Below are 19,866 nucleotides of genomic sequence, written 5' to 3'. Positions count from 1 at the left end.
AACGTCTGTTTTCACATGGCCTAATGCAAGGTCAGGCATCTAGGCATAGGTCAGATGGAGACAGCGGCAGGACTGGGTCATGGAAAGCAGCGGCACTGAAAAGGACTTCAGGCTCATGGTAGACAATCAGCTGAACATGAGCTGCCAGGGGAATGCTGTAGGCAAGAAGACAAACGCAAACCTTGGCTGTATAAGGGAATATCAACTCGGAGAAGGGAGGTGGTGTTACTTTGTGCATTAGCGAGACCATGACTAGATACTGCGCCCACTTCTGGCGTCCCCACGAAGGATGTTGAAAAATGGGAAAGGGTTCAGAAAAGAGCTACAAGAGTGATCGGTAAAATCTTATAGGGTGTGTCTGCACAGCCAGCAGCCAGGAGCCTCCGAGCCCAGGTCAACAGACTTGGGCTCGCACGACGCTGCTAGAAAATCTGTGTAGACAGCGGTGTTCAGTTTCGGCTTGGGCTTTGAAGCCCTCCCCACTCCCTAAGTTTCTGAGCCCAAGCTCCAGACAAAGTGACAACATCTGCACAGCTGTTTTCCGTGCCATAGCAAGACCCCTGCGAACCCAAGTCTGTCAACTCGGAGGCTCGCTGTCATGGGCTGCGTAGACATGCAAGTAGCGCAATCTATCTTGTTTATCCCAAGAAGGTTAAGAGGTGACTTGATCGTGGTCTATAGGTGCCTACCTGGGTATCTACATATTCCTTTTATGTGATTTAAAAAAAAATTCATAAAGAAAGAAACCCCAAGAAATACAGAAAGGTAAATGACTTACAGCTCATATATGCTATCAAATACCGCACATTTCACAGGATAGCCAATGAAATTATGCAATTACTCAACTTTACAGCTTGTTGATACGGCAAGACCAGACAATGCTAATATGAAAGATATTAGGTATCAGCTTGGAGCAGAAGAGATAAGCCAAATCAGTAAGTGAGTCCCATTAACTGATTACGGCTGTAAGTGTATGTAGGGCAGATATAATGATGAGGAAGTAAGTTGGACATAAAACAACAGAGAAGGTACTCAGTTCCTTCTGCTTCTTGTGACTTTTGGAACAGATGCATTTCCTCATCAACTTCGACATGCAACTGAGCTTGAAACCTTATAAAACATTTGAGCTCTCGCTGCTTGGCAAGTTCTTTTGCTCTTTGTTCAAGATCTTTGTTCACAACTTGCGCACAATCTTGACAAAGCATTATCTTATTCGGTGGCAGCCCCCAAAACAGTTCTTCCCACCACCATGAGCTAGCTGCATTCTTTTTTCTTTTACAGGAAATCTGAGAAATCCAACAATCAGTGGGCAAGGTTTGGCATTTGAAGGTGGCTTAGGAGCCAAGGACCTACGAGCGTTCTCTAAACCAAATCACCCCACAGGCTAAGCACTTCTGATAGGAGCCAGGAATGAATGCTAGGGGACTGCCTTGATCTGCTCCTTCAGGTCTGAATCTCAGATTATTGGGGCGAGACCATCCCTTGAGGTCTGCCACTTTAGATTTAAGAGAAGATAAATCTGTGAGGGCAGAGAGCCCTTAGCTGATCTTCCACCAATTATATTATCCCTTCTGCTTCATTCACCATCCCTGTCAGTGCTTGCAGAGAGGAGCTAATTGAGGTAACAGTCAGTGGTACCGTGGGCATTGTGGCCTTGACATCTACTGTGTCTGCAGCAATTTTCTCCAGCAGGGCCATCAACCTCTTGTTCAGGAGGTGGAGGTGGAGGTGGGAGCTCCGCTTTTCATGTTTTTGGGCCACTTGTAGAGTAGTCTACTTGTCAGAAGACAAATCATCACCTGCTGACTTTCTGGAGATTTTGGGGCACTTGTTCTTTTATGGGGCGGGGGGGTCGGTCGGGGTCCTGGACTCTGGCTGGAAATGAATGTGAGTGGATGGCTCTGGAACTCATGGGATCTGCCCCTCCATGCCGCACAGAACCCCCTGGAGTTGGGAAGAAGGGTTATGACCGGAGAGGGCTTTTTAATTTAGCAGACAGAATGAGAGACACTAGTTGGAAGCAGAAGCAAGACCAATTCAAACCGGGAATAATATGCAAATATTTACTAATGAGAGTAATTAATCACTGGGACAATTTAACTAAGGATATGGTAGTTTCTCTATTTCAGTCTTTAAGTGTAGGTTTTTGTGGATCACAAAACTGATTATACGTTAACAATGTGAGGCCATTGTGAAAAGGCTGATATTCTGGGGTGTATTAACAGGAGTGTTGTATGGAAGACACAATAGGTAATTGTCCTACTCTACTCAGCACAGGTAAGGCCTCAGCTGGAGTCCTCTGTCCAATTCTGGGCACCACAGCTTCGGACGCATGTGAACAAATTGGAGAGAGTCCAGAAGAGAGCAACAGAAATGATCAATAGTTTAGAAAGTCTGACCTCTGAAGAAAGATTTAAAAAACTGGGCATGTTTAGTCTTGAGAAAAGAAGACTGAGCAGGGACCTGATAACAACTAGATTCAGGGCTGTTATAAAGGTGATGGTGATCAGGTATTCTCCGGGTCCTTTGAAAGTAGGACAAGAGTAATGGGTTTGCAGCAAGGGAGATTTAGGTTAGATATTAAGAAAACCTTTCTAACTGTCAGGTTAAGCGCTGAAACAGGTTTCCAAGGGAGGTTGTAGAATTCCTGTCACTGGAGGTGTTGGACAAACACCAGCCAGGGATGGTCTCGTCTGGATTTACTTGGTCCCACCTCAGCACAGGGGACTGGACTTGATGACATCTCAAGTTCCTTTCCAGCCCTTCATTTCTACAATACTGTCACTCTTAGCTTAAAAGGAGGGTGACCATATGTCCCGTTTTGCCTGGGGACAGTCTCGTTTTTAAGCTCTGTCCTGGCTGTCCCAACTTTTTTTTACAAAAAATGGGCATTTGTCTCGTTTGCTCTTCCCAACTGATCAGTTGGCAAAAGCAAACAAACAAATGCCCAGTTTACCAAAAAAGTCAGGTGCGCTCCCCTAAGGGGGATGCAGAGGAACTTGGGAGGGGGGCGATGCGAGGTGCTGGGCAGCGGGGCTCTGGGGTGAGCCCCAGCCCCGGGCGGCGTGGAGCTTGGGGAGAGGGGTCAGCCCCAGCCATGAGTGGCATAAGGCATGGAGCTCAGGAGGAGGCTTGGGGTCAGCCCCAACCCCGGGCAGTGTGTGTGTGGGGGTGGCTCTGGCGAGCCCTGCAGGCAGGGGGGCGGAAGGACTTGGGCTCAGGCAAGCCCCAGCCATCCCATTTTTACTTTAGGTCTTACTTTTTATGGTCACTCTACTTAAAAGTATGTGGCAGCCCCGAGTCAACAGCCTGCCACTGTTCAACAGAGCACTTACGTTTGAGGTTCACCCTTTATAGTGAGTTACATTTATAAATGGTTTCAAGGGGGTTATAAAGGCATAATAGATGTTATAACCGTGCTACAGACCTGAGTAGCATGTGTTATAGATACAACAAGGAGTCTGGTGGCACCTTAAAGACTAACAAATTTATTTGGGCATAAGCTTTTGTGAGTTAAAACCTCACTTCTTCGTGATGATGTGTTATAGATGGTTACAAGCACATCAGTATAATGTGTCATACAATGGTTATAAGCCATGGTTATACACAACCTGTTGACCTGTTGGACTTTTTGTAACTATCGATTAACTGTTTATTAAAACATCTATTACTTGTTTGTTGAATCTTTATGATGGAACCGTACTATAAAGAGACTTTGAACATGTGCCTAATGCAGAATGATACAACGTAGCTAATTCAGCAACTCCAAACCTGATTGTGAAGGTCGGTTTTGATGAGTCTCCCGACTCAAAACATGTGGCAGGAAACAAGTTGCTGAATAGTCAAAATGGGACATTTCCGCATATTCTAACTGGAAAATGTTTTGGCGGATGAATGTGGCGGGGGGAGAGGGGGCGTTTGAGTCAAAACGACTTTTTGCTTCAAGATTTTTAGTAACTTTAGACTGAAAAATGTTGACGTGGAAACAAAATGTTTCGAGTGACCCAGAACAAATTAGTTTTCAGTTAGTAAAAGTCAGAGCTAGGCATAAGCAGACGAAGCAATTGCTTAGGGCTCCGAGCAGCTCCAAGGCCCTCCCCACATTTGCTTTTTATTGTGTTGGGGGAGGCAAAATATTCCTGATTAGGGCCCCCAATGGGCTAGCACCAGCACTGGCAAAAGTGTTCGAGGTGGCAACTTTCATCGCAGTTTGGGAAAGGAATTTTTTTTTCCATATCTCAAAAATATTCCTGGGCCAGGGTAACCACCTCCCATGAAGCTCTGTGTTGTCAGACGCTGGCTGCATGCGTGGTCTCTCTGTGTGCTGCACTGGCTCTGTCCAGACAGCCCGTACAGCGGCTCTGATCAAACCACCCGGGAAGACCACAAGACTCGATTTAGTAGCGAAGGCACCTGGCCAGGTTTACTGTTGACGAAGCACGGTATATAGCACCTGGCAGACTCTACGGGGATACTAAGACGTGTGCCCATGACAATGGACGCAGCTCGGTGAATGGCAGGACTTTCCATTGCCCCCTCGGCTGGCCAAAGACACTCCAAGACCCTGCCCGATACACCGATACAAACAAGTTACGTACAACCCCTCTGACATAGATCGTTACCATCCTTTACCTCGTACCTGTTGGTTCAATCAAAACATCTCTGTCCATCACCCTGTCATCCTGACCTTATCTCTAAGAGAGGTCAGCATGTTCCTGTTCTCTTTGGGGCGTGTGTTTGTACCATACTTGGTATCGGGGTGTTCTGGACTGTGCAGGTGAGAGTGTCCTGTGCCTAGCACTTCTTAGGAATGTGTGTGCTTCTCGTGCCCACCACAGACTGTGGCACTGTGGTGACGGGGGAGGGCAGAGGTGTCAGGGGCTGGTCTAAAGCCGAGCTCCGCGCCAGCCATGGGAGCTCCTGTGCTGTACAGCCTCGAAAACCTGCCAGCTCCCCAGATGAGGACACACACACACACACAGTATGGATTTAAGTGTGATGTTGCATTCCATATGCTTTATGAAAATATGCTAATGAATGTGAATATGATGTAACTGAAGTATGCTTCATGCAAAAGGTCTCTTGTAAGGTATCATTACAAAGTTTATAATCTACTGAGTGTGGTCATCCTATTGGTATGCATGTATCATTCTTGTATCTGAAGCTAGAAATACAAAGTATAACTCTGAGGTCCTATTATAATTAGGCAAAGTGTGGGCCATTAATGGTGGTTTAGAATCTTGATGGCTCCCATTGACTCAACTGGTTGTAAATGGTTTATTTACCTGCAAGCCTTCCTGTGTATGTGTGGGCCAGCCCATGGGTAATGAAGACTGAGGCCTCTCAGGGACATGTGACCATGTTACCGGATAATGAAATCCATCTTAAATTTGGTACTTTTCCATTTAGAACGAGGGATGGGGACCCAGAGAGACAAACGATTCCCGCCTTGTGCCAAAGCTATAAAAGGGGGTGGAGCAGGACAGAGGGGGCTGCCAGTCATGAGAAAACCCGGAGTTTCCACCTAAGATGGCTGCTGGAACTAACAAGGACTGTACTGGGCAAAGGATTGGGCCCAGACTAGGAAGGAGTCTAGCCTGTGAAAGAAGCTTATTGGAACATCTCTGAGGGTGAGATATTACCTGTAATCAGTTTCTTAATATATTAGGCTTAGACTTGTGTGTTTTGTTTTATTTTGCTTGGTGACTTTGTTCTGTCTGTTATTACTTGAAACCACTTAAATCCTACTTTTTATACTTAATAAAATCACTTCTGTTTATTAATGAACCAGAGTAAGTGATTAATACCTGGAGGAGCAAACAGCTGTGCATATCTCTATCAGTGTTATAGAGGTGGACAATTTAAGAGTTTACTCTGTATAAAGCTTATACAGAGTAAACTCTTAAATTTTAAGCTTTATACAGAGTAAAATGGATTTATTTGGGGTTTGGATCCCATTGGGAGCTGGGTGTCTGGGTGCTGGAGATAGGAAACTTGCTGAGCAGTTTTTGGTTAAAGTCTGTAGCTCTGGGGGCATTGACCAGGCCTGGGTCTGTGTTGCAGCAGGCTAGTGTGTCTGGCTCAACAAGGCAGGGTTCTGGAGTCCCAGGCTGGCAAGGAAAATGGGCTCAGGGGTAACTTCAGCAGGTCAGGTGATAGTCCCAAGGGATCCCTGTGACCGAACCCGTCACAATAGGTATAGACACATACACAGATGTAGACACAAACACACATAGTATAGATAGATACAGAACACACCCACAGATATAGATACACCCACACAGTATAGGGGGCTTATTCCTTCACTCTCCCACTTCCCCGGTCCTTCTCGCATGAACAGAGAGCAACAATACCCATAGTCTGAAGGTGTAAACAATTTGATGTTTATTGGGGTGAACTTCCAGCAAGCTTAAATCCAAGTTCCTTATTCCTTATTTTTGAATCCCAACTTACTTCCTCTTTGCCCCTAATTTATATAGTAATATTCTCAGCTATACCTTAACCAATCATTTTACTGAAATTTACCTAACCAATCCTAACATTTTGTAACATGATTAGCTAACCAATAATATCCCACCTTAATTAGTTTGCACCCAGCAAAATTAATTATACAGCAGACAGAAACAATCACAGAACCAGACAGAGACTATGCAAATAAACAACAGCAACGTGGGAACTACAATGACAAAACAATACAGAAGTGAGGATTTCACAACTACATCTATAAAGACGTAAGAGTTTCCCAACTATGTTGATTGATATGTGAGTTCTCGCCAAGCAGAAAACTATCAAACTAAATTTCCTTTTACATCTTCTAGGCTCTTCCCTTTCTCTGGAGGTGGTAGATCGGATCCCCTTCCTAACAGCCCCAGATTGCCTTAGTTCAATGTGACTGGTTTGAAATGTGTGAGGACGTGACCGTTCGCTTTCCAGTTTATGGCTGCTCCCACTGCTTAGCCAAAGGCCTCAGACTGTCACAGTGAGAGAAGGCCCTGACACAGGCAGACAGTGATTTTGATTCTTTCTTTCATACCTCTATAACTAGCTAAATGATAAACATGTACCTAAATTCTTAAAGTATAGGCCTTTACAGACAGGCCTGAATATCTGTATCCTAACACCCTGGTATAGACAGATATAGACACAAACACACAGAGTATAGATAGATATAGGTATAGACACACACCCAGTGGATGCTGGTTATTAGCAACTTCTCAGTTCATAGCAAAACGTTGCTAGTAGCCGAAAGCTGCCAACAAACGAAAGGCCCATCCTGAAGACAGTGGTGTGGGGCGGCCCCACTGCCAGGACCCTGCCGCCCACACAGGGGCCCTGATGCTGTGGAGTGGGAGAGGGGACTGTGGGCAGCAGGGAAGGGGGCTGCAGCCTGGATGCCAGGACTTTCCAAAGGGAGTGGGGGCGCTGGGGGTCTGCAGAGCTACATGGTACCTCGCTCTGCGCTTTCTGGGCCGTGCCCTGCCCTGCCCTGACACCAGGGCACTTCCGTCCCTCGCTGCAGCCCAGCAAACCTGTCTTTGGCCAGGGCTGTCCACAGGGTGTGGGGGTGCTGGGACATGCTGGGCCCAGGCCCCTGGTCACCGCAGGGCACAGCCCAGAGAGTGCAGGGAGAAGGACCATGCAGGCACCCAGCGTCCCCCACCCATAGAAAGCCCCCAGCACATCTTGGGCAGCCGGGCGCAGCATGTCCCAGTGCCGCCTTCCCTGGCTGCAGCCTCACCAACCTGCCTGCAGCCAGGGCTTTCCATGGGAAGCAGGGCCACTGGGGGCCACGGGGCTGCAAGACAAATAAATACATAAATAAAGTTGTTCCCTAGCAGCCTGCCAGTTCTAACATCGGACTCCCATTAACATTGACGTCGATGGGATGGGACTGGTTCCCACAATGTCGCTAATTGCTAATAACCCAAAGTTGTCAATAGCAGGATAGTTAATAGCTGGTATCCACAGAACACCCCTCACCCCCGCATCCATCCCCTTTAGAAACCTAACCCAAGCTCTTCCTCTGCTGAAACTGTCCTGCGGGAGGAAGTCTTGTGCTGGGAAAGAGGAAGTAACACGGACGGGTCAGGGAAGATAAATTCCTGTTTAAACACTCTCTGGAGCAGCGAGATTCAGCGTTAACCTTTTGTGGGCCAGATAAGGGTGCGTGTGCCGCTCTGCCTACCTGGGGCCTCCTGTCCCCACAGGTGGGGTTTGGGGGAGACCTAAGAAAGAGGACGTGTCAGGCTTGGGTACTTCAAAGGACCCCCCAATGCAGCATCTGAGCACTTCGGAGTCTCTGCTGCATGTACCCTCACACCGCCGGTGAGGGAGGGCAGTGCTGTCATCCCCACAGTACAGCCGGGAACGGAGAGACTGGGGGATCTGCCGTAGGTCTGTGGCAGCATGGGGAACTGAACCCTGGGTCACTGGGGGTGCCACCTTCTGTTAGACCCATTGGCTGGCTAATTCCACATGTTATTACGCTTGTGTATTTCCCACAGTATCAACCTGCTGATCAAGACTCTAATCTCAGCCCAGGGCAGAGGGGAGGCCCTGGGTGGGGCGGGGCTGCCCTGCCCTCACCTAGCCCCATGGGTAGGGTCCTACCAAATTCACGGCCATGAAAAATGCATCACAGACCTTGAAATCTGGTCTCCCCCATGAAATCTGTTTTTTTGTGTGCTTTTACTCTATGTTGTAGGGTACTATGGAGTAAAAGTATGCAAAAGTACACAGCTTTTCTCAACCCGGGGATCTCGACCCAAAAGGGGCTCGCTAGCCTATTGTGGTTGGGGTCGCGGTATTGTCACTCTTACTTCTGCGCTGCCGTCAGAGCTGGATGGCCTGGGACCAGCAGCTGCTGGCCAGGCGCCCATCTCCCAAGGCAGCGCTGCCACTGGCATAAGAAAGGGTGGTGATTCCGCATCCCCCTACGAGAGCCTTGCAACCCCCCTTTTGAGTCGGAACCCCCAGTGTGAGAAACGCTGACTTAAGGGCTTGACATATTTATATGTTGCCGTTTTTAAATACATATTTCTGCTGTGTTACAACACCGTGAAAGTCAAGATTTAAATATCTGAAACCATGGCAGTCAAGGTGTTTAAAATGCTATGGCCGTGAAATTTACCAAAATGGGCCTCACTCTGGGAGCGGCAACCTAGGGCACAGGGTTGCAGTGCTCTACAGGGTCGGCCCAGCTGCCCTTCTGTCGCGGTGGAGGGGTAAGCGGGCCAAGTCTGAGTGACTGGCATTGTGACATAGCACACAGGGTCACAGCCCCATGCAGCCCTGTGCACCACATTGCAACGCCCAGCGCGAGGTGCCAGGTCCAGCCCGGGGGACAGGAGCCACTGCTGCCAGCTGAGTGCGGGGTGGGCGCGGGCTCCAGCCCGGCGTGAAAATTCGTGTTGTACCCATGTGTACGTCTTTAAAAGGTGCCACGCCTGCACCAAACAGCCACTTCCTGCCCAGTATTAGCTCCCTCACTGCGCCATCCTCTGGCCAGTGGGGTCACGGAGCCTGCATCTGACCGGGTGCTAACTCAGCGCCTGGTAACGAGCCAGTAGGTTCGTTACACTACAGAGTCCCAATCCCGACCACAGCCTCTGAGCGCTACTGCAATACAATTACCAGGGCCTGATTGGCTGATGGGGGCCAAGCGCCCGCTGCTCCAGTTGGAGGCCATAGCGTTTGCTCAGCATCTCTTGTGGGGGTGGGGGAAACCCAGGCCCTGGCTGGCAAAATAGTTGGGCAATCAGAATTAGGACCTAGGCACTTACTGGGCAGAGATCACAGCCATCTGTCAAGGAGAGAACGCAACTTCCCCTCCCTCACGTGCTCCATAGCTCTCCCTTGAAGTGAAATTGCAACTCAGCAGCGTGACTCATTGGAAGAGTAAAAGCTTTTGTCTGGTGGCTGCATCAACTTCTGACCGCAGCTTCGGTTCCCCCTTTGTACAGCGCAGCAGTGATACGGCTCGGGTCAGGAGTGAAGCACAGCGGTGGGGCTACGCCCGATTCCCGGCCCAGAGACGCTGTGCAGCAGCGCTAAGGGGGAGCAGTGGAGATGGATGAGGGTATTAAGAGCGGAATAGCAGGGTGGGATTAAGGGGCATCGGCAGATCTGGGTGTGGGAAGCCCAGGGCTGGGATAGCAGGGGGCTGAAGATCAGGACTGAGGGGCACCTGGGAGGCTGGGACTGGAACAGAGGAAGCCACGGTAGCTCAATATAGAGGCCCACTGGCAAAGCTGAGCTGACGAGACGCCGGCACTCCGAAGGGACTGCCCCCTAATCTGCACTCACAGCCCCTTCATCACACTCCAGAGCCCCAGAGAGCCCCTGGGCCTGGGGAGATGGCACAGCAGTGAGAGTGAAAGTGCACTCACAGCCCTTTCCCCCCAGGGCTCTGCAAAGAAGTGAACTGTCTCCTCCATCCTGCCCCGTCCGAACGATACCTGCTCCCTCGTTCTTTCTCTCTTCCCATGCCCCTAACTTTGCCGATGCCTCCTCTGGAGCAAAGCACCCCACCACCACCACCACACACACACACACACACACACACAATTCACTTTTGCCAAACCAACTCTCCCCACCGTCACATCAGCCTCTTGTACTGAGTTAACCTCAACACGATATAGGCAAGTGCAGGTGCAGAAACTGGATCAACACCAGAGTCCCTCCTCCCCCAGCCCTTGTGTCAGCAAGTCCCACCCAGCATTGGACTGTGGAGGTGGGGTAGGGCAGGGACCTCGTCCCTTTACCCTGTTACAGCAGGCATCACCAGAGAACACTGTAACAGTCTTCCCCGTTCTGACTGTGTGAGCAAGTTTTTAGTGTCAGAAGACATGCATGGGGTGGTGGCTTTTGGGTGATGCTACGTTCTTCGAACAGGGACCTGTGCAAGCAACAAGAGAATTTGCTGTCGAACTTGGGCTCCCATTGGAGTCAATTGCTGAGGTGGAGTTTCTCCCTGGGACCCTAGCACTGATGCTGGGCTGAGGTTCCTGGGAGAAGGGGTTGCTGTTGCTCTGCATGGTGTCTATGACCACCCCACTTCCAGGCCTGATGCCTATATGTAAATATAGCAAATGATGCTCACTGCTGCAGAGGCTGGGTGGATTCCGATTTCTCCTGCTCCGGGAAGGCCTCAGCAGCTGCTCCCAATCAGCAGCTGGGCAACACTGGTGTCAGACTGGAAGACAGGTAGGAGAAGATGGGGCAATAATCCATTGCTGTCAGGGCCGGCTCCAGGCATCAGCGGAGGAAGCACGTGCCTGGGGCGGCACAGGCTAAGGGGCGGCATTCCGTCCATTCTTGGGGTGGCACAGTCCGGGTGGCTTTTTTTTTTTCCTTGGGGGCGGCAAAAATGGTAGAGCCAGCCCTGATTGCTGTACAGCCCCTAGCACACCTTGGGCATTGTAACAATCAGGAAATAGTGATCTCCTGCCACCACGATAAGCAAGGCAGAGGGCCCTGACATACCGGCTGGCTCTCCCTCTGCCAGCTATCATCCCCTTCCCACCGTCTGATTCTGACAGGGATCCACTCTCACTTCTCTCTTTCTGAACAGTAACTGGAGCACGGAAAGGAGGAACTCTCAGACAGCTGGGCTCAGAGCTGCTAAGCCACCAGCACGCATTGACAGCTCCCTCCTCTTCGCTCGGACGGCTGCATCTTCCGAGCGCTGCCCCAGCCATGAACACGTTGCTGGGGGCGCTCCTCTCTTGGAGCCTGGTGGCCTGGGTGCAAGGAGCAGAGAAGCCTCCGGAGCCGCCAGTTGCTGCTGGGTTTCAGGGGTGTAAGAAAGCCCTGAAGCTCCCTGGGCTGGAGGTACTGCCGGGCGGGGGCTGGGACAACCTCAGGAACCTGGATATGGGGAGAGTGATCAGCCTGGGCTACTCGCTGTGCAAAACCACAGAGGACGGGTCCTACATCATCCCAGATGAGGTCTTCACCATTCCCCGCAAGCAGAGCAACCTGGAGATCAACTCGGAGATCATAGAAACTTGGATGGACTACAAGAGCGCCGTCGCTGCCTCCGTCAACACCGAGGTCTCCCTCTTCTCCTCTCTCAACGGCAAGTTCTCCAGCGACTTCCGCAAGATGAAGACCCACCAGGTGAAGGACCAGGCCATGACCACCCGGGTCCAGGTCAGGAACCTGGTCTACACTGCCAAGTTTGACCCCGGGGCAGCCCTGGACAAGGGCTTCCGCCAGCAGCTGGTGGCCATCGCTGGGCACCTGGAGAACAACCAGAGCCGGATGGCAGACTACTTGGCAGAGGTGCTGGTGCTGAACTATGGTACCCATGTCCTTACCTCGGTGGATGCTGGCGCCAGCCTGGTGCAAGAGGATCAGATCAAATCCACCTTTGTCCAGGACAACATGTCCGCACGGAGTGCCATCACCACCGCAGCTGGGGCCTCCTTCCACAGCATCATCAACTTCAGTGTCAGCGAGTCACTGAGCATGGAGAACTCCTTCACCAAGCACTACCTGTCCAACCGCACCAACTCCAGGGTGGAGAGCATTGGTGGCGTGCCCTTCTACCCAGGGATCACCCTCAAGGCCTGGCAAGAGCGCACCACCAACCAGCTGGTGGCTATTGACCGCTCTGGCTTGCCCTTGCATTTCTTCATCACGCCCAGCAGCCTGCCGGAGCTACCCAGCCCCACAATAAAGAAGCTCTCCCGGAGGGTGGAGTTAGCTGCCCGCCGCTACTACACCTTCAACACCTACCCCGGCTGCACCGACACCACCTCGCCAAACTTCAACTTCCACGCCAATGCCGACGACGGCTCCTGCAAAGCGGCTGAGACCAACTTTACCTTCGGGGGCGCCTACCAGGAGTGCGTCCCACTGTGGGGCCCGGATAAATCAGTCCTCTGCCAGGGGCTAGAACACAGGAACCCGCTCACCGGGGCGTTCTCCTGCCCTGTGGGCTACACCCCGGTGCGACTGAGCACCCAGGAGCGGGAGGAAGGCTACAGCCATCTGGAGTGCCACCGCTCCTGTAAGCTGCTGGTGTTCTGCAAGAGAGTGTGCCAGGATGTGTTCTGGCTGTCCAAGGTCCAGTTCAGCGCCTTCTGGTGCATGGCAAAAAGCCAGGTCCCTGAAAACTCGGGGTACCTCTTTGGGGGTCTCTTCAGCTCTCGGAGCGTCAATCCCTTGACCAACGCCCAGTCTTGCCCCTCCGGCTTCTTTCAGCTGACGCTCTTCGACCAGCTCCAGCTGTGCGTTAGCACAGACTACGAGATGGGGCACAGGTACTCCGTGCCCTTTGGGGGGTTCTTCAGCTGCGAGACAGGGAACCCCCTGGCGGGGTCCCACCAGGGGACCGTGAATGACCCCTACCTAAAGCGCTGCCCAGCGGGATTCAGCCAGCACCTGGCTCTGATCAGCGACGGCTGCCAAGTGGAGTACTGCGTCCAGTCTGGGATCTTCACTGGAGGGGCCCTGCCCCCGGCGCGGCTCCCTCCCTACACCCGCCCACCTGCCATGACCCTGGTGGACATGGAGACTGTCCTGGTGACCAATGCCGACGGAGAGCGCTCCTGGGTCAAAGACGCCCAGACCCAGATGTGGCGGCTCGGGGATCCCACTGAGACGCGCCGCGCTGCAGGGCTGGGTGGTGGAGGGGGCCTGTCGGGCAAGGAGACAGCCGGCGTCACGGTGGCCGTCACCACCGGCCTGGCCATCCTCATCGCCCTGGCTGTCTACGGCTCCCGGCGGTACAAGGCCAGGGGTTACCGCACGGTGGTGGAGGGGCAGAGCCTGGTACCAGACAGCTCCACGTATGGTACCGCTGCCGAGCTGGGGGAGAGATGCCAGCAAGACCCAGAGAGCCAGACAGGTTAACTCCCTCTGGCTACTACTGGGGAAAGCCCCCTCCACCCCCAGGCACCGCAACAAGCTTCCCGCTGTGCAGAGCTGTGAGCTCCCCCTCTCCCCCTGGGCAGAACCGTGAGCTCCCCCCTCCCAGGGTGTAGCTGTGACCCCACTGCATTATTAGCTTGAACTGCAACCCACCCCCCACCGGCCAGCCCCCTGGAGCTAGAGATGTGTGTGCACAGAAGTCGGATCAGGGGTAACCCTTGATCCCACCTCAGGGTGATGCTGGAGTGGAGCCAGGTGCTGTCTGTGCTCTGAACCACCCCGCGATTAGATGCAGAGACAGTGAGAGAGCACTCACTGTGGGAGAGGACTGGGCGGGGGGCACACAATGCAGGGATCACTCTCAATACCCCCTGTGACACTGCACCCCATATTCAACATAGAACTATTATGATATGATTATGGCATAATTATGATGCATTTTGTACAAGATAAGTCATATGAGGTGTCATTGGAAAAGTGATGATTTGCTGAATATGATTATCCTAGTTGTAGACATGTATCATTTTTGGATCTGAAGTTATGAATATTGACTAGGAATCTGTATTTCAATCCTGCTTACTCTGGGTGACACCTACAACTAGCCTTTCTGGTACAACAATGAAGAAGGCGGACAGTGCTGATGGCCCATCAGCAAAGACAATGGACCCTGGAAGAACTTAACCTTCCTATGAATGTTCCAGACAGCCTGTAAGTAATGGCTGCTATGTCTCAGCAAGGTATGCAAGGGCATGTGACCAGGTCACATGTCTCTAGACTCCATCTTGGGATGTCAGTGTTTTTCCACAAACTGAGGTTTGGGACAAAGGGTTCCCGCCATATGCTAAAGCTATTTTAGGTAGGGAGTGACATGATCATCTGGGGATCTTCATTCCCCACACACAAGAAGACTTCTGGAAACACCAAAGGAACAAAGACTGAACTGGGGGAAGTGCTGGACTCAGGCTAAAGGAATTTCTAGCCTGTGTATGAAGGACCTGGGGATTCCAAGCTGTGAAGCCAGTGCAGGTTGCCCCTTAAGAATCTGCAGCCTGCTTGTACCATCTCTGAGGGTGAGAAACTGCTAATACATATTCAATCTAGCTAGTGTGTTAAGCTTACTTTGCGGTTTTGTTTATTTGTTAGGTAATCTGCTTTGATCTGTTTGCTATCACTTATAATCACTTAAAATCTATCTTTTATAGTTAATAAAAATGTTTTCTCTAAACCAGTGCATTTTGACTGAAGTGTTTGGGGAAGAATCTCAATTCCGTTAATAGAAAGCTGTGCATTGTTCTCTTCACATTCAGGGAGAGGTGGACTGGGTATTAAACCCATATACTGGTCAGATTTGATCAGGAAAAGATGGTACAGCTCTGGGGTCCCAGGCTGGGCAGCTGGGGGTGTTTTTGGCTGCAGTCTCTCTATTGTTAGTTCATGCAGGGAGCTGGTCAACGCCTGCATGTAACTGCAACTGGGTGTGTCCCTGCCTGTGTGAACGCTGGTGGAAGTGCAAGCATGGCGGGCTTGGTAACTTGACCCAGCAGCACAGTATAAGAGGGAGCCCAGGCTGGACACAGAGAGGGCTTAGTGGTACCCCACTTCCAGGTTGCACCCTGGGGGACCTGTCACACCCCCTCATGGGCCAGCCCAGAGCTTATCTGCCCCTTTCACCTCCAGCTTCCTCCCGCACAAAACCCCTTCTGCCAATTTTCCCAAGTGATCCAGGGGCCTCAATTTCCACCGGGCCCAACCTGAGGCCGTTTAAAGACACCTGACTCGTACTGGCCTGGCACCCAGCCCTTTTGGGGTGTCACTCTGGGTCCGCCAAACCATGAGCCCCTTCCCAGTGCCCAGGAGTAGAGGGAAAAGCATAACCAGCCAGGGGAGGAGCCAGGAGGAGCTCGAGCAGGGGAGGGTCGCAAAACTCAGAGGTATCTGAATAGGGGATGTCATGGAGCTACTGGGGGGGGGGGGGCAAACAAGGGGAACCTCCCTCCCCCCGCACCAGCCTCTCCTCCCCCTTCCTACAGGCGTCAGACCTCCCTTAGCCCTCCTCTGCACGGAGATCGGTGCCACAGGGCTACTGGATTATAGCAGCAGATTGGCAGAGCGCAGAGCTCCGTTCACAGCTCCGCGGCCCCGCCACTGCCCCGCCTCATGTTCCCCAGCTGGAAAGCCAGGCTGATGTTCACCCTGCGGGAGAGGGGGGTAGTAATGGATGGACAGACTTCCTCAGCATGCAGGGAGGCAGCGCAAACCCCAATGAAAGCCAACGACCCTGCTCTTGGACAACCATCGTGAGACACGAGGAGAGGAGCGGCCTTTGTCCATCCATAGGACGTTTTTCCAGTGTGCTTCCAGGGGACACCCATAAAAGCAAGAACAAAAATGGTTCTAGGTTGTGTTCTATTGAAAATACCCCCCCTCGCCCCCCAATCCTCCCCCCTTAGCCTTGTCTGAGCACGCACGGTCGGCTCACGTGCCATTCAGGACAGACGGCCTCCTAGGAACGGGATATAGAAAAGGAATCCAGTATCCGGAGTCAGCCGTTACCGTCGCTCCGTAACCTCCGGCGGGTTACTACAAGAGATTAGAAAGATGCAGCTTTTCTCTTTTATTTCAGCCAGCAGTTAATGGCACAGGGGACAATGCATTAAAAAAAGATTGTTTAAAAAAAAATGTACATAGTGTGTTGTAGTCTATGAAATCCAGCGTGTGTCTGGGGGGAGGGGTGGACAGATTCCTAGATCAAGAGGGTTTTTTCAATAGATTGGCCCTGCTCTTCCCTAGGGAAACAGCCCCCGGGTTTTCGGGGTCACTCCTAGTATAACCCACCCTGTTCTACCGCTTGCGGAGCTCAGTCCTGCATTTAAACAGCCACCAGGGGGCATTACATGGGCTTTGAGTCAGATGGGGGAGGGGCGAAAACCTGAGCATCTTTGGGGTAGAGGGAATTAAACACTCCCGGCTCAGAGGGGACATCGTCTCTGGCAAGTGAGGGGGGCAGGGCCTGCTCGGACAGACCAATGCAGAGAACCATTTCAACTCAACTCACTGATACGTAAAGATCATTGGCAGCGTTGTGGCAGCCATGCTGGTCCCAGATTATTAGTGAGAGCAGGTGGGCGAGGGAATCTCTCTTATGGGACCGACTCCTGCTGGTGAATGAGAATCAGACGCCGTAACTCTCTCTCAGCCCTGGGTTGACTGTCCCCCTGGAAAGAAGGGGTTCTCGGGTATCCATTTGCCACATATGGGTAACAAAAGACACATGGACAGGCCCGGGTGACGCAGGCAGCAAACGCCCCCCTTCCCCGGCCTGGTTGGAGAGTTCTCCCTTTATTAAATCGGCTCTGTCACACTACACTCCATATTCTCACAGTGATATTATTATGATATGATTATGACATAATGATGATGCATTTTATGTAAGATGGGTCATGTTAGGTGTCATTGGGAAGGTTATGATTTGCTGAATATGATTATCTTATTTGTATGCATGTATCATTTTTGTATCTGAAGTTATAAATACTGACTATGTATCTATACTTCAAATGTAATTACACCTGGGTAACGCCCACTAGACAAGATGCTTTTAGTCTAGATAGTGGGTGGGGAAGGGCCTGTTCAAGGCAATGGGCCATTAGGAAAAACAATAGATCATAGGAGAAGCTTATCTCCCACCTGGGGAGCCTTCCTGAGAACGCTCCAGACAGCCTGTGAGTAATGGCTGCTGTGATGCTACAAGGACATGTGATGAGAACGTATGTCTCTGGACTCCATCTTGGGAGGTCAGTACTTTTCCATAGACTGGTCTGGAACCAAGCTTTGGGAACAAAGGGTTCCCGCCCTATGCAAAAACTATTTAAGGCAGGAGAGTAACATCATCTAGGGTTCTTCATCCCCCACACAAGAAGATTCCTGGAAACACCTGAGGAACAAAGACTGAACTGGGGGAAGTGCTGGACCCAGGCTAAAGGGATTTATATCCTATGAATGAAACACCTGGGGATTCCAAGCTGTGAAGCAAGCGTAGCTTCCCCCCTTAAGAATCTGCAGCCTGCTTGTATAATCTCTTAGGGCGAGAATCTGTTATTCAGATCCAATCTCTTTAGTGTATTTTTTTAAATAAAGGATGAGATACCCAGTGAAATGAGGGATGCCCTGATTATTACCCTCTTCAAGAAAGGGCATAAAGTAGATTGTGGAAATTATTGTGGTATCTCCCTCCTAGCCATTGCAGGCAAAGTTCTGTTGCGGATCCTTACAACCCGCCTTCTGCCCCTTTCAGAAGAAATTTTACCGGAGTCACAGAGTGGTTTCTGACCATGTCGTGGGACTGTGGATATGATCTTCACCGCACAGCAGCTGCAAGAAAAGTGTCAGGAGCAAAACCAACCACTATACATGGGTTTTATTCGTCTAACTAAAGCCTTTGATTCAGTGAATCGCCGTGCCCTCTGGACTGTACTTTGTAAGATTGGATGTCCTGATAAATCCATCAATGTCCTAAAATTGCTGTTATCATGAAGGTTGCTGTTATCATGAAGCGACTGTTCTGAGCAGCACTGGCTCCCAGAGTGAACCTTTCAAAGTGCAAACAGGAATCAAACAGGGCTGTATCATCGCCCCACCCATGTTTGTGGTTTTTATTGCCGTCATTCTTTATCTAATTGCTGGGCAGTTTACAACTGGCGTTGAAATCATTTACAGAATGGAGGGAAGCTGTTCAGGCTTAACGGGCTGGAAGCCAAGAGTAAGATTTCCACAACATCTATTGTGCAACTTCAGTCTGCTGATGACATCACAATCTTCGCCCACTCTGAGAAAGATCTTCCAACTATATTGAATGTGTTTGCCGATGCTTACACATGTCTTGGTTTCACTCTTCATATCAGGAAGACTGAAGTGCTCTATCAGCCCTCTCCAAATGAGATGTTACATGCCCCATCTATCAAAGTCAATGGAGTGGCACTGGAGAATGTCGATCATTTCCTCTACCTTGGAAGTCATCTTTCCACCAAGGCAGATATTGATGCAGAAATTCAACATTTCCTGAGCTGTGCCAGTGTAGCTTTTTCTCATTTATGGCACAGGGTTTTTGAAGATCACGACATTCAAACAGACACCAAGCTTCTTGTTTATCAAGCTGTTATTCTCCCAACACGGTTGTATGGGTTCGAGACTTGGACAATCTATAGACACCACTTGAAAGTCCTTGAGAGGCACCATCAACGCTGCCTTTGTAAGATTCTGAAGATCAAATGGGAAGACAGGTGCACCAATATTAGTGTTCTGGAAGAGGCAAAGACCACCAGTATCGAGGCAATGATCATCCATCAGCAATTCTGCTGGACTGGTCATGTTGTCCAGCTGCCAGACCATCACCTCCCAAAACAGGTCCTGTTCTCTAAGCTGAAAGAAGGGCACCGTAACATGGGTGGACAATGGAAACTTGATAAGGACTTGCTGAAGGACAACCTAAAAAAGTGTAATATTGACATTGACACTTGGGAGACACTTGCCCAAGATCGCTTAAAATGGAGTGAAGTCCTACGTGATGGTCCCCTGCATTTTGAACTTGCTCGCCGACAAGCTGAAGAGGACAAGAGGCACAGGAAGAAGGAGAGATTGGCTCCCAGTCATGGTGAACAGCCTCCTGCCGAGCCTGAAAACATCTGCCCTCATTGTAATAGAACTTGTGGTTCAAGGATTGGCCTTATCAGCCACCTGAGGACCCATAACGCCCATGGAAGATGATCATACTCGGTAACGAGTGATCGCCCATCATCATCATCATTTAGTATATTAAGCTTAGTTTGCATTTACTTTGTTTATTGCTAGGTAATCTGCTGTGATCTGTTTGCTATCACTTATAATTAGGGCCCTACCAAATTCATGGTCCATTTTGGTCAATTTCATGGTCATAGGATTTTAAACATCGTAAATTTCATGATTTCAGGTATTCAAATCTGAAATTTCACGATG

At 50.6% G+C, this 19,866-nt stretch overlaps 1 protein-coding gene across 1 annotated transcript; it reads left to right on the top strand.

The window, feature by feature from the left end:
• The first annotated feature begins 8,026 nt into the window (after positions 1 to 8,026).
• On the top strand, positions 8,027 to 15,103 carry MPEG1 (macrophage expressed 1). The gene is made up of 2 exons (XM_008177721.4): positions 8,027 to 8,163; positions 11,573 to 15,103. Exon 2 carries the CDS (start codon positions 11,698 to 11,700, stop codon positions 13,858 to 13,860), a length of 2,163 nt encoding a protein of 720 aa, XP_008175943.2. The 5' UTR covers positions 8,027 to 8,163; positions 11,573 to 11,697; the 3' UTR covers positions 13,861 to 15,103.
• The last annotated feature ends 4,763 nt before the right edge of the window (positions 15,104 to 19,866 follow it).

This window comes from Chrysemys picta, chromosome 4 (assembly GCF_011386835.1).
Source record: "Chrysemys picta bellii isolate R12L10 chromosome 4, ASM1138683v2, whole genome shotgun sequence".
Taxonomy (NCBI): Eukaryota; Metazoa; Chordata; order Testudines; family Emydidae; genus Chrysemys; species Chrysemys picta.
Note: the sequence above shows the minus strand (reverse complement) of the source record. Positions and strands in the feature narration are given on the sequence as shown.